Source organism: Orcinus orca, chromosome 8 (assembly GCF_937001465.1).
Source record: "Orcinus orca chromosome 8, mOrcOrc1.1, whole genome shotgun sequence".
Classification (NCBI taxonomy): Eukaryota; Metazoa; Chordata; class Mammalia; order Artiodactyla; family Delphinidae; genus Orcinus; species Orcinus orca.
This window is the reverse complement of record NC_064566.1, coordinates 51,020,572-51,039,099: the sequence shown is the minus strand read 5'-3', so window position 1 is coordinate 51,039,099 and position 18,528 is coordinate 51,020,572. Positions and strand designations below refer to the sequence as shown.

Sequence of the window (18,528 nt, the reverse complement as noted above, 5' to 3'; positions counted from 1 at the left end):
CTAGGTCCCACCCCCACCCTCAATTGCTACTGGCTTGGAAAGTACTCTTTGCTCATCTGCCTGGTTGCTCGGGCCTGTGATTGCCCAGGGCAGAGCCCACAAAGGGCTGGGCACGGGTGGTGGGAAGAGCTCAGAGTAGCCTGGGAACTCCCCAGGGCCACTGCCCGTGTGCCAGGAACAAGAGGGCTTGGCACAGGTGACGTCACCTGACCAGAACAAAGCACTGGGTCACAGGGTAAACTGCAGGCCACACCCACATCTCCACACCCCAGACTTCTTGAGATCTGTCCACCTCCACAAGCAGAGAGGAGCTGAAATAGCTGTTGAGTCCTGCGTAGCGGAGGGGTCCTGACACTCAGGCGAGGATGCCGAGGAGACACCGCCCTATACAGGGCCCTCTTCCTGAGGCCTGGTTCTGGCCAGGGGCCTCCGTCGGCCTCTGTAGGAGGCCGAAAGATATAGGGGGTCAGAGGAGACAAGGGACAGAAGGAGCAAGACAGGGAGGAGGACAGGGTGAACAACAGAGGAAGGAGGAGAAAAGAAAGCAAGGCGCCCCCAGTGATGGAAAGGTCTGCTATGAGTAGAGGAAAGAGGTGGAGGAGGGAGGAGGCCCTCCCAGCCCAGGCCCAGGGTCCAGGTGACGAGGTGGGGCAGGCAGAGGAACGGCTCACCCTGCCCTCCTGCCCTCCTCCTCTTCCAGCCGCTGGGCCAGGGCAGGCCCAGGACTATTTTTAGCCGGGGCTGAATTTAGCTGTTCCCTCGGAAATTCCTCACCCGCCCCAGGCAACGCCCCCGCTGGCCTTGGGGAGAAGCCTGGAAGCTCCGGTCCAGGCAGGAGGGGAGAGGAGGGCCCAGAAGCAGCAAGAAGCTAGAAGGATACTTAGGCCTCTGACGAGAAAACCAAAGCTCAGGAGCAGGCCCCAAATCTGAATCACTCCTCTCCCTACAACCTCTGCCTTACTCTCCTCCAGGAAGGCCTCCAAGATTGCAGGGCCACACAACAGCACTTGTCTTGGGGTCTATGGTACAAATATTATGAGGATACTTTGTCTTCAATTACAAACTACTCTGAGCACTGCTAGCAAGGCTGCCTGCCTGTCCACCTACCACTCTTCCCCCAATTCCTGAGAACCTGCAGAATCCAGAGCTCTCCTGGGCTCTGCCACATCTGGGACTCCCACTGTACAGATGTGGAAACTGAGGCCAAGTGCCATGCCTTGGGTCATAGCCAGCCAGGCAGGATGGGCCTGCTCCTTCTCTCTCCCACATGCTCCCTACCCAGGCTGGTCCCAGAAGGGCTGGATTGGGGGTGCAGCCTGGAGCTCTGTTGTTCTCTGGTGACCCCTGACCCCACTGAGAAGCAGGGCACTTCCGCTGGAGCAGAAGGAAATGGAAGTTAGACAAAAAGCATATGGGGCACAGAGGCAGGGTCCTGAGCTGGCTCAGAGGTCCCTCATCCTTCCAGAAATGCAGAGGAAAGTTCTGCCCGGAGGCAGGGGGATGACTCAGATGACCCTGTATCTTGTCCACTGCCTCATTCTCTAACTCCAATAAGAGAGGTCAGCCCTACTCCCCCTACCCCCGTTTTGAATAGGGCCTCTGAGCCTAAATTTTACCTACAAATTATCTCCCTAGGAAGTTCTTTTCCCTCCATCCCTCCATCACGTGGCTCCCCTAAGCTCAGGCTGCTTCTCTTCATGTGCCCACCGCGCACTGTTCCTCCTCAGCTCTTTATCTTCCACGGTTCCCCACCGCCCACAGCACAAAGCCTCGGCAGTTTAACTAGGACTTGAGCCAGTTTAACCTGGCTCCTGTACACACAGTCCCTCCCTGTGTTGTCTGGTCCAACAAGAGACCTCCTGTCCTCTTGGCCCCAGACATACATCGAGGCTTCTCTTTCCTGGCTGGCTCAGCCCAATTCTATAAAATGCCGAGTGACCCATGTCCCCTCCCCTCTCAAGAACTCCCAGTGGCCCCTTAAACCCAGCTCTGAGGTGCACGGGCAGATTGCTGGGCCTGGTCCACTACTGCGCGGCCTCGGGCGAGACCTCTTCCCTCCCTGGGCCTTCATTTCCCCTCTGAATAATGAAGGGGTGAGGGGTGGTTAGAAGACACACTGGTTTCTAAGGGTCTTTTCCGGTGGACCATCCCGGCATTCAAGGCCCTGCCCCTCTTCTTCCTTCTCCTGCCTCCTGGCCTGCCAAGAAGTTGGACGTCTCACCACCAGGACCCACCCCAGGGAGACAAGGAGAGACAGAGGTGGGCAGTGAGGAACCAGGAGCAAGATCTCAGTGACAAAGGCAACCAAGAAAGATGGAGCCAGTAGGATTTTTTGGGGGGAGGAGGGGTCCCTTCCCATCCTTCTGCCCCTTCCCTTCACATCTGCTCCTTGACCTCCAATGCCCTGTCCTGGGAAAGGACTGGATGTTTGTCCAAGGGGGCTTGGGGGAGGGGTCTCAGCAGTCCCAGGAGGCCAGGCTATGGGGCTGGCTGGCAGCCAGGACCCCAGTCCTCCCTCCCTCTGCTCCATGCTGCTAGGGAGCAGGGCCTGCTCACCCCCTGGGAACCAATAAACAGGAAACAGACACCAACCTGGTGCTTGCTCCCTCCGCCTGGCCCCCACCATCACAGTCCCCCAACTGCCCTCCCATTGGCCCAGGACCTGCCCCGCCTCTCCCCAGCCCCAGAATCTCAGAACCAAGAAGTAATGATCTCAAGTGAACGAACAAAATCAAGTTAAGAGGAAGCCTTCTGGAAAAAAACTCAAACTCCTTCATCTTGAAGCCATGAGATTCTACACTCTGAACCAGTAATCTCAAAAGCGCACACTTTCAAAGTGGCCACAATTCTGAGAGCTTCCAGACCTGGGGTCATGGGCTGAGGGTTCCGTAAGTATTCTCGTCGGCCCTCACGGTAACTCCATATCATCCTCACTTTGCAGAGCAGGAAACTGAGGCTCAGGGCTGAGATGCAATGACTTGTCAGATACCACCCAGCTGTGAGTCAGTCAGGTCAGAGAGGTCAACCCTAATCAGTCTGACCCCAAAGCCCAGGGCACACAGACCGCAGACTCCCTGCCTTAGAGGGGCTCTCAGTCCAGAATGGTAAGCAGAGGGGACCGAGACCCACTTCACAGGCTGGTTCCAGCGGGTCTGGGGCTTTGACTCTGCTCTGCTCGCAGGATGGGGCTGGTGTTAACAAAATGGGAGGGGGAGCTGGAGAGAGGAACAAGGTCAGTGGGCATTTGGCTCCGCTTCACTGTCTAGTCCCTCTCCCTCCGCCCACCTCCAAAGGCCCAGGCTGCTGGGCCACTAACCCTACAGAGGTAGCCAGGACCCCACCAGCCCTCCTGTCCAGAGCTTTGTCCTGCTTCATGGCTGGAAAGAGAGAACAAGAATCTGAGCAACTTGGAATCAATTTCTCTTAGAACCTTAGAATCCTAACATCTTAGCATCTTTTTTTTTTGGCGGTACGCGGGCCTCTCACTGTTGTGGCCTCTCCCGTTGCGGAGCACAGGCTCCGGACGCGCAGGCTCAGCGGCCATGGTTCACGGGCCCAGCCGCTCCGCGGCACGTGGGATCCTCCTGGACCGGGGCACGAACCCGCATCCCCTGCATCGGCAGGCGCACCCCCAACCACTGCGCCACCAGGGAAGCCCACATCTTAGCATCTTAGTCATGGGGGAGGAACTAACATTTCTTGAGGAAACCCTCTTGGCATTATTTCATTTAATCTTGATAGTAATCCTTGGCGGAGTAAAGGGGTAATGCACCCATTTTATGGATTCAGAGGGGTCCATAAATGGTTGCCCTGGGTCTCAAAGCCAGCCTGAGAAGAGAAGTGACGCGGACCATGCTCCTTATCCTCCACGCGCCATCCTTCAGGTGCCGCTTCCTGGGCAGCACCTCGGCCCCTTAGGGCGTGAAGGGACCTGACAGGCCCTCTGGTCCAACCCAGCACCAGGGTCGCCGATCCCCAACATGGAGCTCCCAGCACATGGGAATAGGGAGTTCCTCGCCATCTGCCCTGAGTCAGCCCAGGCCAGCCCAGCAGAGATGTGATTCCCACCCCCATCCTAGATCCCCCTCTTTGGCCTGGCTCTAAACTCTCCTGCCAACTGCTCTTCTTGGGAGCTGCTTTATCCCAATTTTTAGCCAGCCACCCTAGAAGCCAAGCCCATCCACAGGGGACCCATTGGCTCTTCTGTCCCTCTCCCACCAGAGCAGGGCTCAGCCACCCTCTGGACCCCACCCACATCAGAGGGCTAAGACCCTTGCTGAGAACTCCTGACAAGCAGGGATGATGTCCAAGCTTTCCCTGTGTGTCCCTATTGCCCATCAAGGGGCTCAACAATTGCTGAATGAATGAAAAAATGACAAATGATCAGGGAAAGAAATGAATGCAGGATAAAAGCAGTGGGCCTGCGTCCACCAGCTCTACCCTGTGCCAGCATCTACCCTGGGCTCTGGCTTCCAGGAGCCGACAGCCCGACCCCTCTGCTCACCTGTCACAGGCAGAATAATGGCCCCCAAAGACGTCCACATCCTAATACACCTGTGAATATGTTATCCTACGTGGCAAAAAGGACTTTGCAGATGTGAGTAAAGATTTTGAGATGGGAAGATTATCCTGGATGATTCAAGTGGGCCTAGAGTAATCACAAGGGTCCTTATAAAAGGGAGGCAGGAGGTTTGGTTTAGAGTGAGAGAGAGATCTGAAGATGCTATACTGCCGGCTTTGAGACTGGAGGAAGGGGCCAGGGGCCAAGAAGTGCCGGCAGCCACCGGACCTGGAAAAGGCAAGGAAACGGGTTTTCCCCTAAAACCTCCAGAAGGAACGCAGCCCTGCTAACACCTTAATTTTATCCCAGTGAAACCCATTTTTTCTGACCTCCAGCACTGTAAGATGACATTTGTATTAAGTCACTAAGCATTACAATTTGCTACAGCAGCAATAGGAAACTAATACACCAGCTATCTGCCAGCCTAGACCCTGGTATTAGCTCGTGTGCCTCCTACCTCAGGTACCTCTGGAGACTCCCCTCTTCCTCTCTCCCTGCCCAAGGAGTGTCACAGAGCCCCGTGACTTCCCCAAGCCCCAGAGGAAGTGTTAACGTCCCAGCAGCGGCAGCATCAACACTTCTGTGCACAGGCTCCAGAGTGAGCCCCACAGCTCACAAGTGCGGGGAGAGGCCCCCCGCTATGTGTGTGGAGGGGTGCAGAGCAGCAGCTGGTCGTAGGGAAAAGGGCCCTGGGGGCCAGGCCTGGGTGAGTCCCAGCCCCACTCTGAGCCTCAGTCTCCTCAGTGGCCTAAGGGGGCTGCAAGCCCCACACCGGCACTTCAGTCTACAAGTTGGGATCCTACTAAGGACAGCTGTTGCCTCTCCTAGCAGGAGAGGAGGTTCTTCCTGGTGCCCAAGAACATGGAGGAATCCATGGCTCTGAGAGGGGAAGGGTCTTACTTAAGGCCACACAGCAGGAAAATGGTGAGGCTAAGGCTGGAACCGACGTCTCCTGACCCCTAGTGCAGACCTCCATGTGTCATACCAAGTCATCCCTTGTGAGCCCCATAGCTACTGGAGCGGGGCTCAGATATCCTGGCTGGGGCCCTAGGCCCCTGCATGTCATGGGCTGGGGCCCACTCACAGCTCAGAGTGTGGCAGCCTGGCAGTCTTCCTCTGCCTCTGTCCACCCCTGGAATGCCACAGAGGCCTGGGGGTGGGTAATGGTGGGGGAGTTGCATGAAGTATCAACTCCCATGGGGGGGGGGCATGTCTCTAATAAGCTCCTGCTTCCCAAGGGACCCAGGGCCCCCATTTCAGGGCCTGCCAGCAAGGCGCCAGGCTGCCTGGGCACATTTCCCAATAAGTACGCCAGAGCTGTGAGCCTTTCTGGGAAACATAGGCTCCCCCTTCCCCCGCCCTACTACCAGCAACCCTGCCAACTCTGCTCAGTGGGAACTCTGCAGGGACAATGTATGGCCTAGGAGTCAGGACACCTTGGGCCAAATTCCATACTTGAGACATAGGGCCTTGGGTAAGCCTCTGTCCGCTCTGGGCCTGCTTCATCTGTATACTGGGATGCCCACCTAGCTAGAGGACCAGATGGGAGGGACAGGGCTGCCTTTGGGTGGTGTGAGCTCCCTGTCTCAGGTGACATGCAAGCTGCAGCTGACAGGTGTCATAGTGGCTGTGGAGAAGACACCAGTGGGATAAGGCACTGTCACTTGCCTCACTGGGGCCCTGGGAACCTCCATCCTCCTAGCCTTTGAGTCACACCAACAGAGGTCTACAGGGGGCGGCTAGTGCAGCGTAAAGCTCCAGTCTACCCTGGGGGTTTTGTCAATCTCTCCTCCTCACTCTCAGTGACCCATCACACACTGCCCAGGCATAGGAGCTGGAGTAGCTCTTTGTTCACCTTGAATGCTGGAGTCCAGGCCCTCACAAAGCCCTCTGGGCTGCAGTAGAAACCCACCACCCTACTGCCTCTGCCCCAGCCCAAGCCACCATCATCTCTTGTCCAGATTATTCCAGTGGCCTCCTGATCAGCCTCCCTGATCCACCCCCCCCCCCACGGCCTCTGCAATCTACCCCCACAGAGTAGCCCGAGCAGACTTGTGAAAGCCTAAGTCAGATTAGGTCACTGCTCTACTCAGAACCTTGCAACAGTGCCTGCCCCAACTCACCTCAAGTAAACACGGAAGACCTCCTATTGGTCTACGAAATCTACCTCATCTGGCCCCAACCCACTTCCACCCTCCCTTAATTCTGACCTCATCGCCTACTTAACTCCATCCACAGAGTCCTCTTGACTTCTACCTCAAGGCCTTTGCACTGGCTGTTCCTCTCTTCACCTCACAGATAGCCACCTGTCTTGCTCCCTCCAGGCCTCTGGTCCAATCTCACGTCCTCAGAGAGACTTTCTCAGATCTCTTAATCTAACAGAGTACCCCTCCCTGTCCTTCTCTAGTCCCTTATCCTGGTTTCTTTTGTTCCCCAGCCCCCATCTCTCCCTGTAGCACAATGTATCCATTTACAGATAGGTCTCCTCACTAGTCTGGAAGCTCCATGAGGTCAGGCCTTTGTTTTGCTTGCTGTTGTATCCCAGGGTCTCGGAGAGTGCCTGAGTGTCTAGGGGTTCAGTAAGTATTTGCTAAATGGACGAATGCATTGCCTTATCAAGGCTCACCCAAGGCTCTGAAACAAACTCCTAGGGCACACAACTTAACATATTCTTTCCCACCTACCAGCCTCTGCCCATGCTATGCCCTCCTCCTAGAACCCCTCCCTCTCTTCTCTGGATGTTCAAATTCTCCCAGTTTTCAAAGCCAAGCTCCAGACAGAGGCTCCTTCAGGAAGCCTCTCCTGCCAGCCCCCAGGCCACTCCCTCAACATCCTACAGCCCCTTCCAGGCTGCTACTAGATCCTGAATTCTCTTGAGTGTTTCGGCGCCCCAGGCAGCCTGGGGATGCCTCCACCCCACTGCGGGGCAGCATGTGTAGCCTGAAAGATCACAGATGGGCGGGAAGGAAGCAGGAGGGGCAAGTTCCTACACTGGGAGCCCCCTGGGGACAGGATTAGCAGCAGCCTCCCAGCCTCCCAAACCCAGCTGGTTCTGGAAATGTGGGGCTGGAAAATGTCAGACTCAACTCTGGTCCATCCCCCAACTCTTCCCTGTGGTGAGGGGAGGACAACCCATTCCTGGGCCACACTCCCCCAGTAGCCCAGGGCGCTTAGGAAGGAGTGGGTGGGGGCAGGGAATAAACAGAGGAAAGGGACAGCCCTGTGCCTGTCCTCCCCCTCCCACCCTCCTCCTGCTGGGTGACAAGACATTTAATTATAGATATTTGGTACCACTCATAATTCCAAATGTCCTAATCGCCTCCTCTCCCAGAACCAGTTTCCATGGAAAAATCATAGCAAAGAGCCAAGGAGGGAAAGGAGAGAATCCCCACCCCTGTGGGTTCCCTGCCAAGGAGACAGAGTGAAGAAAGGTGACAAAGAGCTGCAGCCTGGCGTTCTCTGCAAGGCAGGGAGCTGGCTGGGCAAGCTGGGGATGGGAGCCACGTCTGCTGGGGGCAGGGGGTGGTGCACGGACCTCGCTGTGCCCTGCCATACTATGGGACCTTAAAGTCGGCATTCTCCTTTCTGAGTCTTGAAGTTCTTCCCACCGCAAACATGGGCTCCAGTGAATTAAATAACTGCCATGAAAGTGTTCAGACAGGGGTGTGCAGGTGATGCCCCCAATGCCCCCTGACCCTGCCCCATTACTCAGATGGTAGGCCAATTCCACCAAGAAACAGGGACCCTTCGGGCCTCTTCGCCTCTAAGACAATGACATTCTAGGATTCAGTGGGAATCTGAGTCTGCAGTTCTAAGAACTCAGCCTTGTGAGATTCTCACAGCTTTCTTTTTTTTTTGCAGTACACAGGCCTCTCACTGTTGTGGTCTCTCCCATTGCGGAGCGCAGGCTCCGGACGCGCAGGCTCAGCGGCCATGGCTCACGGGCCCAGCCGCTCCGCGGCATGTGGGATCTTCCCGGACCGGGGCACGAACCCGTGTCCTCTGCATCGGCAGGCGGACTCTCAACCACTGCGCCACCAGGGAAGCCCACAGCTTTCATTTTTGAAGAATGAAACATTCAGAGTGTCTGGCATATAGTAAGCACTTAATAAATGTTAGCCACTCTTACTGCTATTTCAATATGCTAAAGTTCTCTGAGTCCATCCATCTGATTCTGAGACTTAAGTCACTTCCTATTTCTGGACTAGAGTTGTCACTTCTGTCAAACGGGTATCAGGTACCTGAGGGCAGAAGGTTAGATCATGAGACTGTACTTTAGGGCAGGATGGGAAGCCTTGGGATGAAGAGTCGCTGATCATCCAGGCCACCGTGGGCCTAAGTGGAAATGACAAGGGCTGTGGGAGGGAGCAGGGCAGGGAGGCTCCACAACTGGGCCTCCTCCCCCTAGCACATCCGTTCATGGAAAGCGACCATGAGTTATCCCTCATTCCCTGGGCTCCTAGGTTCTTACAGCTGATGCATAGAGCTGCCTTTCTCTCCCTTCCGGCCATACCCCGACTCCTCCTGTTTCCCTTGACCACCCTGCAGGCTGAGTCTCTGCTACAGAGCTTCAATGACCAGGCAAAGACCACCCACTGTACAGATGGGAAAACCGAGGCCCAAGATGACTCTGTCCAGATCTCAGGGCAAGTCAGAGGCTAAGCCAGGTCTGGAACCAGGCTTCCTGCTCCCAACAGAGAGGCAGCACCACACAGAGTGCAAATACAGATTTTGGGGTGGGAGAGACCTGACTTTGAGGGACTTCCTGCAGCCCAGGGGTGGGTCAGGGACTCCCTCTGTCCCCGGGGCCTTTCCTGCCAGCCCCCTGGCTGGGCTCACACTGGCTTCTGCCTCATCAGCAAAGCGTGACAGACTCTTCCCTTCTTATTCTGGAGCCCACACCACACCATCTCCACCCACAGGCCAGGGAGCGTGACTGGAGCCCTGGGCCCGAAACAAGGGAACACTGTCTCCTCCGTGAAGGCCAGAAGGAGGGCTGGACAGCTGCTCCCCATCCTCCTGGAGCCAGAAAGAAAGGGACAGACAGCAGGAGGGATTCAGGCTAGCAGAAGGAGGAACTTCCAGGCTTTATGAGTGGGTGGGGAATTAGGGGATGGGGAATCTCTTCTGAGCTGACTGAAGTCCACCAGGTTATACTGAGGCCCAGAATGCCCAGCCCTGTGCTCAGAAATCAGTAGGGGACAGGGAGGAGGGGCCGAGGCTGCTCCCTGAGAAGCAGCTGAGGCAGTGGACCCTGTTTTTTTCCCTCTCCTGCCCCCTGGGAGGGCATGATCACACCACCCACTCACAGTACACAAGCCTGCCAGGCAGAGACCATTAACCTCATTTTGCAGAAGGGGAAGGTGAGGCATAAAGCAGGGATGTGACTGACCCTAGGCCACACAAGGATCTGGAGCCAGGGCTCAAACCCTATTCTTCCAATGACAGACTCACCAGTTCTCTCCCCTAAGGGGTAAGAGGGGATAGCGAGCTAGGCCTGGACAGACAGGAGGACTGGAGTGAGCAAAGGCTTGGAGGCTGGAGAGAGCCTCCACTGAGGGCAGGGAGAAACCTGTGTTATGGGCAGGTATGTCCCACCTCACAACCCCTAGGGGCAGCTGGGGTGGCAGGGCTGAGATCCCTGTTCCACATGATCCCTGAGGATCACATGGGACGTGGAGACAATATGATGAGTAGACCAGGAGCCAATTCTGCAAAAACTCCCACCTCCTCTCTGGGTCTTAATGCCTCTTCTTAGGAACAGTCCCCCTCCCCCCAGTCTCCCCGAGTCCCTTGGTTCACCCCTGCTCTCTCCCAGAGGAGAAAATTATAAGGGAAAACCACCTGGGGATGGGGCCCCTGGCAGGAGCTGCCCCTGCTGTCACCCTCCCCCACCCTGACATTCCAAAGACAACTGGCACTGGAGTTAGGGGCACCTGAGCCGCCCTACCGGGCTCTCAGAAAGAAGGACAGGTCCAAAATGTCCCCTCTCCCCACTCCCTGCCTACTGACTCTGCAGCCTCTGTGAGAGACACCAGAGCCAGGACCGGGGAACTAGAGACAGCAGAGAGAAACAAAGAGAGAGAGAGTTTAGAGGGGCCGTGAGGGCACTGAGAACCGGCAGTAACCAAAGTAGTCCAGGGTTTAGGGTTTCCAGGCACCTCACTCTGGCAGGGAACACAGTGGGAGCACAGGCCACGGCTGAAATAACCCCAGGTCATCTCCACTCTAAGCCCAAAATCCAGAGCCTCGAATCTAGCTTCCAGCTGGGATGCCACGGCACCACACTGCCGAGAACCCATCTGAACCCACAGCCCAAACTCCAGGGACAGCTGAAGCCAGAAGGAAGAAGTGGAGGCCGAGAGCCTCTCCCCGAGAGCAAGTCCCCCGGGGCCTGGGGTCTGACAGGGGAAGGAGGAAGCATCTCAGAGTCACCAGGAAGGGGGTGGGGTGGGGAGAAGATGCAAGCCGGCAGGATGGGGGACCAGCGCCCCCATCCTGACCCAGAGAGGCAGCCTTGCCTGTGGGGGCCAGAACCACTCCCAACCTCTCTCAAGGCCCCTCTTTGCTGAACTTCAGCAGCTCCTCCCTGACCCTGCCCTCCCTCAGAGGTACCCATTCTAACTGGAGGAGGCTTTAGCAGATTTCAGGCCCAAAGAGTGTCCCAATTCCAACCCATGGACTCCCCACAAATCTGTACAGCACAGCTGGAAGGAGATAGAGGCACCACCTTGTCCACAACCCCTCTGATTTTACAGATGGTGAGACTGAGTCACATAGAATAGCCAGGGCTGCCAATGTACTTTATGGAGCCCTCTCCACTACTGCATAAAGTAATGCCTTGTACCTCTCCAATTCTCCCAGGCCCAGGCTCAGACCCAGAGTTTGATCTGACATGGGAAAGCCACATTAGTAATGGCAAACCCATGTCAACTGTGGGCCCCTGAGCCAAACATCCTACAAGGGGTTTGGCCAATAAGGCAGCAAGGTTTTTGAGAAAGTTCCATCACCCTCACATCTCCTTATGTATTGATAACAAAAAACCAGATAGGAATCTTTAAAACCAGCCCCTGAAAAACATCTAAAGGACCTGATTAGAACCCTTTGTAATTATCACCCAGAATACCTTAGAGCAGATAAGAACCTCTGACATTAGTACCAGCAGAAGCCTGAAGCCTCTGGGGCCTGAGAAGACAGGAGCCTTGTGTCAGTAACACGCTTAAAACTGCCTGGGCACTTCCAGAACCAGAGAATCTCCCTCAGACCTGGGCACCTGCCCAGTGAGCACACTCAAGAGACTCCTGCATAAGTCACTGTCCCTGGCCCTCCTTCGTCCCCACCCCAAAGGCTCCCCACAAAGACTCACCACTTGTGGCTTGCTGCAGCACTTGCTGGCTGGAGCAGGCTCATCTGGAGCCCGGACCGTCTCAGGGGGCTTGGCCTCGGCAGAGGGCGGTGCAATCGGAGTCAAGCAGGGCATATCCACTGGCACTGGGGCAGGGACCTCACTGGAGTGGAGGGTCAGCACGTACTGCTTAGTGACGTCCTCAAGAGATGGTGCCTGCAACGTGGGGTGGGCTTGGGCAGGGAAGCCCATGGGCTCTGGTACAGCCACAGGGGGGCCAACGGAAGTCGGTGGCTCAGGCACCATGATAGGCGTGAAGGTGGAGGGCACACTGGCATGACGAACGTGTTTGGAGGAGGGTCGGGCCCGAGACAGGCTGCCAGCCTGGTCCTGAATGCCCTCCTCTCTCGGTAGCTCCTGATGACTGCTCCGAGCTGGGCGCTTCTTGGAACCACGGCGGATGAGCCGTGGGGACAGAACATCAGCCAGTTTGGGGTCAAGGTGGAAGTCACGGTGGGCAGTGGAGGAAGCAGGCGGGGCCTCAGGTAGGGCCCTCTCAGACTGTGCCCGGCCCCTGGCAGGACTGGGCTCTTCTGGTTCTGCCCGCCGCTCTGTGAGGATGGGCTCACTGCTGGACGGAGGCAGCATGGGCTCGACCTCTCTGATGGGCTCCCCTCCAGGGCCCTCGAATCCAGGCCCAGCCAGCTCCCCACGGCGGCTGGGGTCACTCAGAGATTTCTTCTTGGGGGCTTTGCCAGCAGCCCTGTCATCGACCACACACCCTAAGGCACCAGGGCCCTGAACAATGCTCTGAATAACCTCTTGGTATCCCTTGCTCTCTTCACTGCCCACAGACCAGTCACTGTGGCCGCTGGTCAAGCCCTCGTCCACAGCTGGGGCTGCCGGAAGCCCTGTCTTGGGGCTCAGCGAGCCCAGGAGGTTGCTATCCACGGAGAACCCAGAGGGCTCCTCAGAGGGAGCAGCCCGGTGGCGCTGTGGAATTGGGTCACTCAGAGATCGGTAGGCCTCACCTGCCTCCCCATTGCTCAGGTCAGTCCCACCAGGGCCCGAAGGCGGGGCTTTGCGTCTCCGGCGGAGGGCACCTGGTGTGGGAGGGGTATCAGAGGACACCAGGGCCCACCCTCCCAGACTGTCTTCAGCCCCAGGGCCATGGTGGTTGGTCTGGGCTGAGGATGAGGAAAGGGGTCGCCACACCCCTGCGGTATCCAGGCTGCAAAATGCTGAAACAGGAGGCTCAGGGTCTGCCCCAATGCCCTCATCTGTCAGACTAGACTCAGGGCCGGAGAGCTCTTCCTGGGACCGCTGCCCTCGGATCACGTCTCCTGCCCAGTCAGGACTTCCAGGGAGGACATCACTTCCATCATCGTCCTGGGCACCCATGCGCTGGATCTTCTCAAAAACCTGACGGGCCTCTTGAACATACTGATCCTGGACCACAAGGGGCAGTGGATCCTCCTCGGCACCTGGGCCTGCCAGCAGGAGTTCAGATGAGCTGGGCTTCAGGGCACTGGTGCGGAGTAGGCGGCGGGCCATGGGCTTCTCAGAGCAGGTAAATGACTTTGCCCTTCGAAGGGTGGCCGTCAAGTCCTTCAGTGTGGGGCGGGTGCCAGATGATGCTGGGGCTGGGGAGGGCATGGGCTCAAGTTGCCCTACAGAGCCACCTGCTGATGGCGAATCTCTGCCATCTAAAGGGCCGCTCCCAAGGTCCTCATGTCGCCCACCAGGCTTTCGGACCCTCAGCTCTGAAAGGTCTGAACGCAGGAAACTGAGTAGCGTCAGGGTCTCTGAGGCAATATCTGGATTCGACAAGGACTTCCGTTGCCGGCTCTTGTCCAGCTCCAATCCTCCATCCCTCAACGCTCTCGTGGTGCCCACAGGTCCCTTGGTGCGGGTTCGAGCCTGGGGCCTTAGAAGCCCTTCCCCAGCTCCAAAGCTAGGGGAGCGATACACGCCCCAGCTCCCAGAGCTCCGGCTAGCCCACAGGTCCTCTTCTTTGAGAGTTTCTGTGCTGGAATAACGGCTGCTACCACGGGAGCCTGCTGGGCTGGCCAGGTACGTGGGAAAGCTCACCTTGGCCACGCGGAAAGTTCCCCCCACAGTGTCTGACAAGGGCCGAAGTCCTTCTTGGGGACCTGGTTCACAAGGAGGAGAGCCAGTACCCCACTCCTGGGGTCCTTCCTCCCTAGGGGCTCTTGGAGATGTTGGGGGATCGGGGCTCCTGGCTCCCCTTGCCGAGTCCATGCTGCCCAGATTTAACCCATAACTGTCTGGCCTACAGTCCTTATCCAAGAGGGAGCTTCTAGGCCTGGGCCCCGGCCTCCCTCCCCAGCAGTGGCCGCCCTCACCGTCTTGGTCCTCGTCACTACCTGAGGAGTGGCCGCCGTGGTAGGCCGGACTCTGCGCCCCGGGCTGCGGCGGCGGCGGGCCCTCCTCTTCCTCCTCGCTGGAGCTGGCAGTCCGACTGCTGCTGACAGGATAGGAGGAAACGATGGAGGAGGAGGAGGAGCGGTAGGCCCGGGCCCAGGCCTGCGGTTGGGAGAAGCTATGCCAAGAATGTAAACCATCCGCCGGACGCTGCGCTCTCTCCTGTTGCTGCTGCTGCCGCCGCCTCCTCCCCTCGGTCCCTGGGCCCGGCAGCGGCCGCGCCGAACGCAGGCCCGCCAGGGGGAAGCACGTCCGAGGAGGTGGCGTCGGTGGCTGCCGGGGTTCCCGGGTCGTGGGCTCCCACGCGGCACCGTCGGGGCTGGGCGTCCCCGAAGCCTCAGAGTCGGCACTGGGCCGCCTGGATCCAGGGCCACCAAAGAGCTTGCGCATCTCGGTGACGCTGGGCCAGGCCCCTCGCGCGGCTCCCTCCGCCGCTTCTTCCGCGGCCCCGGGGGAAACGCCCCCGTCTCGGGCCCCAGTGGCGTTGTCGTCCAGATGCTGCGCGTCGAAGCGCCTGGAGAGCTGGCGCACCGACGGCGAGAGGCTACGGAGCGGGCGCGGCTGCGCGGTGGCGGCCGGGGGCCCAGACGCCAGCTTGGACACGCGCCGGGAGGGCTGGCCCGCGACGTCCGAGACCGGCCGGCACGAGGCGCGGCGCCGCAGCCCGGAGGCGTCCGTTGCCTCCTCCCTCGGCCCTGGCCCGCCGCTCCAGCGCTCCAGCAGCTTGAACGAGACGCTGCGATAAAGCTGGGGCCGGGGCGCCCCGTCCGCCATGGTGGCAGCACTCACTCTGGGGGGGCTGGCCTCGGGGAGCCGCGGCCAACCCCCCCTGCGCCCCCGCCCCAAAGGAGCGCAGCGGCCGGCGTCCGAAGGCCTGGGTCCCGCAGCCGCAGTGCGAGGCGGTTAGCGGGGAAAGGGTGCAGGGACCGGAGCACAGGTTTATCTGCTGCGGCTCAAGTTTCTGCGCCCGCGGGCCGCATCGGCTCCATCCCGCGCGACCCCTCCCGCCTCAGAGTCGACTCCCGGGCCCAGCCCCCGCCTCGCCCGGTGCGACCCGGAGCATCGCGGCCCGACCCGGTACTGGCTGGATCCCAGCGCTCCGTTCCTCCGCTCTGCGCCCGCCCGCCAGCCGGCCTGCCTGCCTCCCCTCGCGCTCCCGCTCCGGCTCCCGCTTCCTCCCTCTAGGCTGCCTGCTCCTCGCTCCCTTTTGTTGCAAATAAACTTTGTGGCGGAGGAAAGGGGGTGGGGGGGCGGGGCCTCGCGCCCAAAAGAGGGGGTGGGCTCCCGGCGCGCTCTAGTCTGGGAATCGGGAGTGAGGGGGAGGGGAGGGAATCGGGGAGGAGCGGAAGGAGAAATAAGACTGCTTGAGCACAGGCTGACTGAAGCGACCCTCCAGATGAGCCCCTCGGGAGCTCAGCGGGCAGAGCTGACCCCCATCCCCCCAGCACTCGCTGCAACACGCAAACTCTGAGTGTGGTCGGCTCCGCAGGCGTATAGTCGGGGTGGCGCACCCTCTGCATTCGGGCGGAAACGCCTCCTGCCCAAGGGACCCCAACATGGCAACCTCGGACCCACAAACTCTCGTACACAACACCGACACTCAGGTAAAAGCAGAAACACTCTCCCAGCCGAGAGACTCGCCTCCAGGGGGAGCGGTGCGCGCCGCAGACCAACCCGGGCGCTTGCAGCTCCCTGTCCCGCCCCTTCACCCCGCCCAGGCCACGCCTCCTACCAGGTCCTTCGCTGCGAATCCCGCTGTAACTGCGACCGGGTCCAGCCCCTGGCGCCCCCAAACGCCCCGCCCCTCCCACCTCTGCGGCCAGTCCAGCTCTGACTGTCCCCCCACCCTCCCCAAGCCGCTCCAGGGGCCCCCACCCTTTGTGACCACGCCCCCACGTTTCCAGCCGCGCGCCTTGTACCCCGCCCCCTCCTTCTCCAGCTCTCTGGGGTACGCGGCTCTAGCGCCGTCTACCGGCCGGATTCGCCCACCCCCGTGGAGCCTTGGACGACTAAAGCTGCACCCGCCACCAAAAAAAAAACAAAAAAAAAACCCGGAGAGTTGGGAAGACTTCACTTCCTTTACTTCCTTCTAGTCGTTAACTAGTCCCTTCAGGAGCCGTTTCAAACCTATTCCCTTCACAAAGTGCACTGCCCTTCCTTCGACTTCACACACAAAAGGCGCTTTGATGGGAACGCCCTCGATTTACCACTGCCGAACCTACACTCCTACCTGACTCCCATCCGCCCTCCTGTCAGGCAAGGTGTGGGTGGCTTCTACTGCTTCACACCACCCTTGGAGGTAGATCTTACTGCCCCTTCTCTGTGGGTCATGAAGAAGAACTTTGACCAGTGTCAAAGTCAGGAAATGGCAGCTCCTGGTATGACTCAAATTCAGATTTCAGGAGCTTCAAACACCATGCTTCTCCAGACAGCCTGTGCTGGTTCCATATCCCTGATGAGCCCCCAGCAGTATCCTCCTCCTCCCTGGGCCTGGGATCAGCCTCCCCAGGAACAGCGGACACTCATGTTACCCTTAGCCCAAGAGGACTGTGGCTGAGCCCCATTAGCTAGGAGGCCCTGGAAGCAGGAGGCCCCGGTCCAGATGAACAGGCAGGGCTGGGCGTAGGGCAGGAAGGCAGACACTCAGGGATTGCCTGACTACCGCATGAGACACGGAGGACTCAGCGAGAACCCCAGGGCCCTGCTTGCTGCTCCCCTTGGGTTGTGGGAAATAACTAGGGAGAAAGCTCTTCCTCTTTGAGACCAGCCTCCAATAAGTCCCTCAACTCAACCTTACTTCCTCTCTGTCTCAAAGGGGCCAGCGTATCGCTCACTCTTCAATAGGAAATTGATAGCAAGGAAGAAAGCTCTGTCTGGCCTATTGTCTCTCTGCCCTTTCCTTGCTGTGTGACCTTGGGTAAATACCTGCAATTCCCTGGGCCTCAGCTGCCTCATCTGAAAAGTATGGAGTGGATTTAAGTTTCCCCAAGGGTGCTTCTCTCTGACTCTATTTGAAATCAGACTCTTGTCTCTTCTAGGTTGTTCTGGTATGGTGGGGGGGACCCTCATCCTGGAAGTCACTGCCCCCCTCCAATAATAGTGATGGCCCTTTCCATCTGAAATTGGTAATTTTCCAAGCTCTGTCACACCTGGTCATTTTCTGTCTTCACGTCACTGCTGGGATAGAGGACAGAGGTTTTTATTCCCAAATCACAGATGGGGAAGCTGGTGGAGAGGAGCAGAGACTCAGGTCACAGGCTCCCAGCGCCCTGCAGCTTGGCCTTGAGGTGGGCTCCTCGGGGCCTTTGGACCAGGAATCCCCTTGGTGGGGAGGGAGGGTGTTTAAGGAGCTACGCTGGGCCTCCACCCAATGGGAAGCTCACCCAATCAGAGATCGGCCTGGCTGCTTACAGTACGTCATGAGTGCTCCCCGCACCAGCCCCTTCTGATTCAGGATGAGACAAAGTCATCTTCCAGGCACAGAGAGGGCCTGGGTGTTTTTAACCCTCAGAATATCCATCTAGAAGGGGTCTGGAAGCACTGGGTGCCAGGGCGGACAGCAACACTAAGCCGGGCCCAGTGCAGGCACCCTCACAGATGTGACAGGTGGCCCTCAGCATGTTGCTCTTTCCCTTTGGGCCTCAGGCTCCTCACCTGTGAAAGGGGAATGAAAACAATAACCCATCTACCCAGTGAGTTGTGGTGACCCAGCAATATCAGGGCTGTAGAATCCCTTGGGGAAATGAAGATAGGAAGATTGTGATGGTCACAGTCAATGCCAATGATGGGCCTCAGGCACTTACGAGGGAGAAAGATGAGGAGTGAGGGGACTCCAAGAAGCAATGAGCTCTGGACAGGAGCTGTCTTAGGGGGAGTCTGGCTCCTAACTCCGTTCCAAAGTCAAATAGAATTGACCCGAGATGGTCCCCTTTCCTGTATAATTAGGCCTCAAGTGCACAGAATTAGATTATTTGTAACCTTTTATTCATGACACATTCTTACCAGTTATTTAATTGATTCCCATCAAAAAACAAAACAACTAGGGCCTTTACAATGTTCTATATCTCATTATATAGTTCTCCCACCACTCATTCTCCTGCTGCTTTCCCGCCACCCACGGTTACCGTCACCTCCTGTGTTCAGCATTCCCTTGCTTTCCTTTTCATACAGCTTTAGT

The 18,528-nt window shown here is 58.0% G+C and overlaps 1 protein-coding gene across 1 annotated transcript in view; it reads right to left on the bottom strand.

Moving 5' to 3' along the window:
* Positions 1 to 15,579, bottom strand: part of ARHGEF17 (Rho guanine nucleotide exchange factor 17) — a 57,900-nt gene extending 42,321 nt beyond the window's left edge. The window contains exon 1 of the mRNA XM_004279767.4: positions 11,928 to 15,579. Coding sequence (XP_004279815.1) covers positions 11,928 to 15,125 — 3,198 coding nt within the window. The 5' untranslated portion in view covers positions 15,126 to 15,579. The remainder of the gene's footprint in view (positions 1 to 11,927) is intronic.
* Between the last annotated feature and the right edge of the window lie 2,949 nt (positions 15,580 to 18,528).